At 35.0% G+C, this 9,791-nt stretch overlaps 1 protein-coding gene across 1 annotated transcript in view; it reads right to left on the bottom strand.

Moving 5' to 3' along the window:
* Window positions 1–9,791, bottom strand: part of DYNC2H1 (dynein cytoplasmic 2 heavy chain 1) — a 298,686-nt gene that overhangs the window by 92,893 nt on the left and 196,002 nt on the right. Inside the window, exons 77-79 of the mRNA XM_030887685.2 lie at window positions 6,632–6,757; window positions 5,057–5,167; window positions 1,867–2,067 (exon numbers count right to left, since the gene is read on the bottom strand). Of these exons, the coding sequence (XP_030743545.1) occupies window positions 1,867–2,067; window positions 5,057–5,167; window positions 6,632–6,757 (438 nt within the window). The remainder of the gene's footprint in view (window positions 1–1,866; window positions 2,068–5,056; window positions 5,168–6,631; window positions 6,758–9,791) is intronic.

Raw genomic sequence — 9,791 nt, 5'->3', positions numbered from 1 at the left:
ATTAAACTTACACTAAAAAGTCAGTATAGTAAGTTTTTTATCCTGTATACTATGTACATATCCTATATAGAACTTTTTTCCTGTACTTTTATTATTCAAAATTATGGATTTGCTTCACTAGCATGAAAATAGAAATACAGAGGGGGGCGGTGAGGGCAGGGAATACACAAAAGTTATTGAACTGTTTTCTGTACATTTGTCCTACAAATGAAATTATAAAACTATAGATAAGACCTACAATGTCAATGTAAAAGGAAGATTAACGGATCTCTATATTGTGCAGAAAATAACGTGAAACATAATAGAAAACAATTTCTATGAACTTTTACCACTGGAAATAATTAGTTCTGTGCAATAAAATATGTTCAAACTAAAATAAACTTAATTTGAAGAGTATTTGGGAATATATATATATATATGTGTTATATATATAAATTCACTCATTAATTTTCCAATCAAAATGTTTGTTAAACATATATGTTAGGCAATGGAAATTTAAGTATAAACCAAAGTAGAAATAATTCCTGTCCCCTTGTACCTTTCAGTGTAATGAGAAGGGAAAGTAGCTGATAGGAAAAAAACTCAATTACTTAAACTATAAACAAGACACTAAAAAGACAACATATTTAAGGAAAGAAACATACCTGATATGAATAAAAGATAAGATGTAATATAAGAGGGGAGGTTAACTACATCCAGATGGGAGTCTCAGATATATTTGAGAAATACTGAGACTAAAGTTAGTATTAGATTGTAAGGGATGATAATGATATCAAAAAGAAGTATGATATGTATTAATTGTAAACTTTTGCCTTATTCAAATGGATGATGGAGTAATTTCACAATAAGTGAAAAAATATATATATGACTGGGAAGGTACCCAAGATCATCAGACACAAGCAAAATACAAAATCTTATTGAATTCCAGCTAGAGATGAGAAAATACTTTGATTAATAAGTAAACAGCAATAAACAAATGGAACAATCTGTGCTCTTGAAAAATTTATATTCCAATACTTGATTACCAATACTTAAGAACCAAACTGAGAAACAATTCTAGCTATAAATTGTGATCATTGTCGTTAGCATTCATCAAGTCCATTCTAACCCACAGCAATTCCACATACGCAGAACTGAACTGCATCCGATATCATTTTCAAGGTTTTTAGAGCAATTACCAGGCCTAAATGCAAGGTGTCCCTGGGTGAACCTGAAAAGGTAACTTTTTGGTGTGTAGTACTTAACCCTTTGTAACACTAGGGAACGCTCAGCTGGCAGTGTTGTCTGGTGCCACCGAGTCAGCTCTCCTGACATGCCCTTGGATCGTGTCTTTCTTGCCTGTCTTTTATTGACTTTTGCCTTCTTCATGAATGACGCGCTTGCTGTCCATCCTCTCACAGCTCATCAGGTCTTCTGCCGTCAGTGCTCAGTGTGTCAAATCTGTTTTCCAGGTGTTCTCAAAATTCTGGAGGGATGGAATCAAGGTCATAACTTGACTCTTGCGGATTTCTTTCATTTTCTTCAGCTTTTTCATGGATTTACATATGAGAAATTGATAGTATATTCCACAGTCGACCCCGATCTGATTGTAGTTGCTGATATTGAGCTTCTCCATAATGTCTCCCCACAGATGTAGTGATTTGATTTCAGTGTATTCTATAGGAGAAGTCCATGTGTATATTCCCCTTTTGTGTTGCTGAGAAAAGGTTATTTGCTTTGAACAAGTCATTGGTCATGCGACCTCCTGCTTCACTTCTATCACCAAGTCCATATTTTCCAACTACTGTTCCTTCTTTGTTTTCAATTTTTGCATTCCAATCACCAATGACTAGCTAAGAGTGCTATATTATAATAATATCCTAATATAAAACTATATGCAACATTTGGAATAAACCAAAGATATGGTTTTACCTGTGGAATATAATTTCTCCTTTCTTGACATGCAGCATGAAACCATGCGAAACTGAAGAGAGCATTCGCTCGGTGTGCATTCTCTTTTTTGTTAATTTGTTCAGGGGTCCAAGATTCATAAGTACGCATTAAATTCTTCTTCAAACCTGGAGGAGACTGTAGAAAAACGAACAAAATAATAGCAAAGAGCGTATTGTTAAAAATCTTAAGATAGATCACTATACCATATTTAAGAAAAGATTTTAATGAAGAAAATTACAATGCTTCTCAAGTTTGATTGAAACTAGCACATTAATATGTTAAAAGTGTACAAGCTAGCTTTAAATTCTTTAACCTACCATTTCACTTCCATTACAAATCCAAAATAAACATTTTAATTCCATCTATACAGTTGATAAACTCAAAATAACCTGTAAATTTTGTGATCACTGAGATACTATACCAATAGCAAAGGCCATTCAGTCAATAGTGACTTGTAGCAATGCTGTGGGAGAGAAGAAAAGTCCCCTTAGGCTGTGAATCTTGACCCCCTTAGGCTGTGAATCTTGACCGAAGCAGAATGCCCCACCTTTCTTCTGTGGACGAGTGGTGGGTTTACAGCGCTGACCTTTCAGTGAACAGTCAAGCTCTTTACCCACCTGTATGACAATGAAAACGTCATACACAAGGTGACTTTGAGTAGCTCATGGAGCATTTTCATGATTGTTCCATGGAATTTTGAAATCCCATTATACAACCCAGCTGTGACATGGATTTCGAGGTTAATAGGCCAGCTTTCCCTCACCAGTTTCTGTTTCAACTTCCATCCTCATGACTTCAAATTATCATTGGCCTAAAGCTATTGACATTCCTTGCATTAATTGCTTGCATTACTAACTCGTACTACCTGACGTTTTTATGTAATAAACACAAATATATGCCCAGAAATTGAAATTAGGAATTCAACTAGTACTCGGTCAAGAAATGCTCAACTGATTTTTTTGAGAAGAGTGCTAGGTCCATTCAAAGGGGAAAAAATATTCTCTTCAGCAAATGGTGTTGGGAAAATAGGGTTGGTTTCTCTTGCAGAAAAATGAATAGGACTAATACCTGACACTATCCACGCACACAAAAAAATTCACAATGGATTAGAGATCCAAATGTACAAACTAAAACTATACCGTTTTTAGACAAAAAAGTGGAGATCATTTTGTCAGGCCCAGCTCGTAACCATAGGTTAACCAATACAATTACAAAAGACCAAACAGCAACACGCAAAATTAACAAATGGGTCCTCATAAAGTTTTAAAAATGTTTGTCTATCTTCCATGAAAATGACAAAGACTATCTTAGAACCCATGACATGACAAAGATCTTATAGCTAAAATAAGCAAAAAGCTTTGACAGTTTAATCAACAAAGAGACAAATAACTCATAGAACAGGCAAAGGATATTGTAAAGACATTGCACCAAAGAGGATGTCCAAAAATCGCCAAACGAATGAAATGGCGCTCAGCAGCATCAGCCATCAGAGAGATGCAAATCAAACCCACATGCCATACCTCTGGCTAAGGTAAACAATAACAAGTAACCTAAAGAAAATAAATGCTGGAGTGCATATGGGGAAATCAGAATTAAATGGTCCTTGTAGGAACTGTTTGGTATGTGGTTTGTTGTGTATCGTCTCAGCAAGAAAGTAAGTAAAATATTTTCAAATGCTCATCTACTTATATCCCAATTTTTTGTAGGAAGAAAAGTTAAAAAAGCAGAAAACTCAGTGAGTGAAAATATACTTAGCTAAATAAGAAAAAGGTAAATTTATAATTATTAATGCATTACTTATTACATGACATTATTTGTAGACAAAATTATTTTCTTTACTTTTCAAAAAGAAAATTCTGAAATGAAAATTTAACAAGCTTTAAATGTATACATATATAGGTGTGTGTACACACCTAATACATATACCTAGGAGAAAGATGAGACTATATGCCCCTGTAAAGATTTAAAGCCTCAGAACCCCTATATAGGGTCCCTATGAATCATAATTGATTTGATGGCAATGGATTGGCTTTTTGGATATACATATAAATATTTCCTCATGAAAAGTATAATATTTCTTCACAACTAGAACTGAACTATTTCCTAGGATCGTTAAAATTATCTACATTTATTCAAGAATAAATTAAACGTAAATTTAACAATAATTAAAACCAAACAGAAGACTTTCCATTACCATGTAATCTAATTATCTTCCAAAGGCAGCTGGATAAGGTTGCCCATATTCCCCTTAAAGCATCTAAAGATCAGTTCCCCTGATATATTAACTCCTCATTTTTTAAAATATTTATTTACTATCTCCTAAATGTAAAATATCACATGTTAGTTACAAAAAAGATTCAAAAATAATCCTCATTCTCCTGGCTTATACCATTTAATTCGAGAATATATTTCAGTCAAAGGGTGTGTAGAAGAATACTGGAAAGATTCAGGAAAAATTCTTTCTCTCTTACTTGAGATTATAATGGTATCCCTTCAATGATATAAATTATTTTTATATTCTTAGATTGATTCTAATCCCTCTTCTTCCTTAAATAAGATTAACACCTTCATATGAAAAATAAGAGTAGAATTACTGATCTAAAATACTGCTCGTCTACAAAAAGTGGTAATTACAAACACTAGGATAATTAAACTTTTTTACTATGGATATTATATAAAACATGGAAGTTGCTGCAAATTGAGGAACAACATAAACATAACACCCTTTTACTAGATTTAAAATGTTAAAATAATTAAATGAATTTGATAAGTTTATAATAGCATCACATGATATATCACTTTGAATAAATCAAATTAGGGGATTATCTGTCTAGTATTACATGTACACGGGTATAAGGATGAATGGATGGATGGACGGATGTATAAATGCATAGAAGGGAGAGCAATCACTGGAAATTTAATATGGTAATGTGAAAAAACAAATTACAAGAAGAAAACTTTTTATACATTTAAATGCATTGTTAAAAATATATTTTTATTTTATTATTTTATACATTATATATCATGTAAAAGTGAAAGGTCCTTTTTGTCTAGATTTATGCTCTTAGAACTCCATAAGGCATGTGTAGATTACTGTGCTCACTGAACCGGGGACCCTTCTTACCTCATATGTTATCTTCAAACTTGACTGGAGTAAAATAGGAGTAAAGTTAGGATGAACTTCTGCAGTGAGCCACAGACGAAAGGTATTTTTAGGCTGAAGAGTATTCAATTCCTTGTTTAAAAAACAATAGAAAATTTTACTTACACATATAAGCGGGAAAAAAATCATTTTATCACTCTATTAGTAATGAACTAATTTTTCTTAACAAATCTATTTTTGACATGTTGCTAAATGTCTTGCTATCCAGCTGTATTCCCTAGTGGTTTTATCTTCTCTACTGTATGACTGTAATGACTAGCTTACTGTAATTGATAACAACATGGGAATCAGGCTGACTTGGTTGAAATTCAAATTTCACCACTTATTTTTGGTGTGACCTTGGGCTCTATGGTTTAAACCAACTCTAAGTAAGGCTAAAGCAATGCCTTCTTCATATCCAAACTATAAACCTATTGCCATCAAGTCAACTCCACTCACAGTGACTCTATAGGTCAGAACAGAACGGCTCCGGCTCTCCTTTACAGAACTGTGGACTGAAGCTAGCCGACCTTGGTCTGATGTTGAAAGCTGGCTGTAAAGCACTTAAACGAGTGTTGACAGTAAGCACTACAACAATGCTAGCAATAATTGCTATTCCTAAACTATCAAACTTTAGGCCTCCAGGTTCTCTACTTCTACTCATGTCGCCACAAGTCAAATAATACAATCAGTTCCCTTAATGACACTTTTTAGATTCCTACTGTCTATCATTTACATTCAAAGTTCGTAATATAAAAGCATCTATCCCCCCCTTACAGTGTGTGTGCTTCATTCACTGATTCTGTGTGTACGCATGTGCATCATTACTAAGGAGCCCTAGCATCACTGTGGGACACGCTTGGCCTGTTAGTTATAAGCTTGGAGGTTCAAACCCACCCTCTTTAGGAACAAGATGAAGCTATCTGCTCCAGGAAAGAATTAGTAGTTTTAAAAACCTTGTGTAGGGTCATTAACTCATTTATCAAAGATTTATTGAATGTCAGTTGAGTAGTAACACACACATTTTCAACAACTTACAATTTGACTAAAGACTCCTTCAATCCACTCTACTCACTTCACTTATATTCTATATTCTTAACGTTTTCATTATATATTTCTCCTATCAGTGTAACATCATTAATTACTTCTAACTTCCTTGGTAATGATCTCTCCTGGCTCCCTAAGTCCCAGGACAAAAGGGTACACAGGATATGCTATTTCCTAGCCTTTCCTAGCCCTCTAAGGCTAGTTTCCCACACAGCTTTGCTTGGAAGCTTTTCCAGGGCAGGCAAACGTCTATATGTTCCTGAATTTTATAATAGGCATATACATTCCTATTTTATAGATACCTATCAAAAAACTCATCTTGTTTTGCATAAATGTATGCAAACAGACCTTTAAGGGGGAAAAAAGTATTTCACAGAGTTAAAACGATTTCTCATCAAGTACTAATTTTTTAAGAGTATAATACATAACATATTTTAATACTGATGAGACTTGGAGATTACTGAATTGAATATATTACATATCATGTGTATCATATTTATCTGTATCTACCTTTTCAAGAACAGGCAGCCAAGATACTACAAGATGTAAGTTCTTCAAACAGAGCCAATCTCCATTGCGAGCACATTCTTTTAACATTTGAATTGCTAAGTCAGCTTGCCCCTGACCCATTGCAACCTGAAAAAAAAGGAAAGACAAAACACATAGATTTACTAACACATTCAAACATAAGATTCAAATTCCCCTGCAATAAAAAATTGAACTAGCTCGATTTTTGTTTTCAGAAATTTTAGTTTTTAATGAAGTATTGGCCTCTGCTACCATTGTCCTAATTTTATTCTACTATCATATCAGCATTAGTTTTCAAAGCTATATTGCTAAAACTATATTCCCGCTATAGGTTTGTAAAATATACAATAACATAATGAAAAGAATCACTGAAGTCTTTTGGTCCAAACCTAACTATATTTTATAACTATAGTCTATTGACTTTGCAAGATTTATCATCAATATTATCACTTTCTTGGTGTTTGCTTTTCTTTGGTTTCCCCAACATGTACATAGTTGGCTTTCAAACTAATGGTGATTTCCTGGCCTTTTTTCTACAACAACCTAACATATTGGCAAAAGAGATATGGAGAGAAGATAAAGAGCCAAAAAAGCAGAATATGAATCCTGATCTCTCAATGAAACACGATCTCAATTTCTCCAATCCTTAACATCAATCTCTACTCTATGTAGTGGATTAGGCTACTTTATAAAACAGAAAATTCCAATCATTAAAAATATTCGAACAAAAGCATAATAACCCTAAATAGAGTCAGTACATAGGATTTCTATACTGTGAAGGCATGGATAGGGAGATTAACAGAGGTGTGCACATATGTAAATACATTAATCCATAATAGAGGTATTGGCCTATGTGCATATATTTATAAGGCAATACACAGGCTGCAGACAGGACTTGGGCCCCGGCTCATATCTTCCCTCAATTCAAGAACAATTTGGCATTCTGTGATGCTCATCCCCCTCCCTCCCATATGATCGCTGAAGACAAAATGGGTGCTTAAGCAGATATGGTGAAGACAGAGGATGGTGCCCGGCTATTAAAAGTGTCTGGGGTCTTAAAGGCTTGAAGTTAAACAAGGGCCATCCAACAGTGAAGCAACAAGTCTACATGGAAAAAGCACACCAGCTGATGCAATCATGAGGTGTCATCAAGACTGGGCAATGGGCATCAGATAATTCACAACAAACAGTAAACAAACAAACAAACAAAAATGCAGTGATGAGAATGGAGGGGGATTGGAGTGGAGACTAGAGCCCATCTGTGGACACGGAACATCCCCCCACAGACGGGTTGCAGGGAGGGGATTAGTCAATCAGGGTGCAGTAAACCACTAATGATTCACGCAATATACCTCTGATCCCTTGATGTCTCCTCACCCCCCCACTATCATGACCCCAGTGCTGCTTACCACTCTGGACTAGATGGGAGCATGTACATAGGTATAGGCAAAAGAAAAAACGCACAACACATGGAACCCAGGAACAAGAATGGGAAGAGAGATACCAAAAGCATAGAGGGAAGAGGGGTAGAGGTGAGGAAGGAGGTGGGCACAGATCACAATGAATGGCACATAATCACACACACCCCTCCAGGGGGAAGAACAAGAGACCAGAGGGGAAGGGAGACAGCGGTCAGTGTGAGATTTGAAAATAATTAACAATCTATAATCTATCAAGGGGCCATGAGGGTTGGGTGAGGGGGGTGGGAGGAGGGGCAAAAAGGAGCTGATTCCAAGAGCTCAATGGAAAGTAAATGTCTAGAAAAGAACGATGGAATATATATACTAATATGTCAGATACAATTGATGTATGGATTGTAACAAGAATTATAAGAGCCCCCAATAAAATTATCTTTAAAAAAAAAGGCTAGACTAGGTAATGACTTAATTCTAAGATTCTATTAGATTTAGTCAAGAATCAAAAATGTTAACAGCTTGTCTTCAATCAACAATCTAAATGAGGCATCAACTAATTCCACATGGAAGAAACACACCAGCCTGTGTGATCTAAGGATTATAAATAATAAAATCCAATTCCAAAGGAGGTAATGTAAAAACCTGGTCTACATAAGGCTGTGGGTGACAGTGGAATCCCAAATCCATTTGTAGGGTCCCCACATGGATTAAGCCTCTGGTGAATCCCCTCTGACCATAATCAAGGGATGTGAATAGTCTTGCTATCAGGCAGAGATAGTGCAATGGAAAGTGGATTACTGCAGATGCTGTTAGGTTAAAATGTAACACCTTATCATTTGATCACCCCTTTGACCGGTTTTGAAATTTTTCTGGTTTTTAATCTTTTCTGGTTTGTTTTCAATTGAGGTTTTTATCTGTTTCACTTTGTTATTGATGTTGTATTTTTTCGTACATATGAAATGCTGGATAAGTAACTCTTGGAGACAGTAAATGGATTAATAGTTTCTGGGGGTGGGCCAAGGAAGGTTGGGGACAAATGAGAAGCTAATAGCAATAAGTACAAGAAAGAAAATGTTCTAATATTGGATTGTACAACTTTAAAAATTATGATTGTACAACTTTAAAAATTATGATTAAAGTATTAGATTAGATTATATGTGAATTATACACCAATAAAACTGTTTAAAAAATCTAAAGTGGCTACGTGCTATATACTTTATCAAGTCTAAATTCTTCCATGTTTTAAAATAATTTATAAAGTACTTATGTGTCAGTCAAGTGGTATCTGTGTGCATATGTATTTTGTAATACTTATATTTACATATATTCCTTACCCCACTATAAAACCACACCTACCACCATAGAGTTGATTTTAATTCATAGTAAACTTACAAATGGTTTCTGAAGATATGGGTCTCTTTTTTTCAAAAAATAATTTTATTGGGGGCTCGTACAACTCTATCACAATCCATACCTACATCCACTGTGTCAAGCACATTTGTACATTTGTTGCCATCATCATTCTCAAAACATTTGCCCTCTGCTTGAGCCCTTCGTATCAGCTCATTTTCCCCCTCCCTCCCCGCTCTCCCATCCCCCATGAACCCTTATAATTTATAAATTATTATTTGTCTTATCTTACACTGTCTGACATCTCCCTTCACCCATTTTTCTGTAGTCCATGCCCCAGGGAGGAGGTTATATGTACATCCTTGTAAACGGTTCCC

Source organism: Echinops telfairi, unplaced genomic scaffold (assembly GCF_000313985.2).
Source record: "Echinops telfairi isolate 266 unplaced genomic scaffold, ASM31398v2 ScPeMD7_7421;HRSCAF=8459, whole genome shotgun sequence".
In the NCBI taxonomy this organism is placed as follows: domain Eukaryota; kingdom Metazoa; phylum Chordata; class Mammalia; order Afrosoricida; family Tenrecidae; genus Echinops; species Echinops telfairi.
Note: the sequence above shows the minus strand (reverse complement) of the source record. Positions and strands in the feature narration are given on the sequence as shown.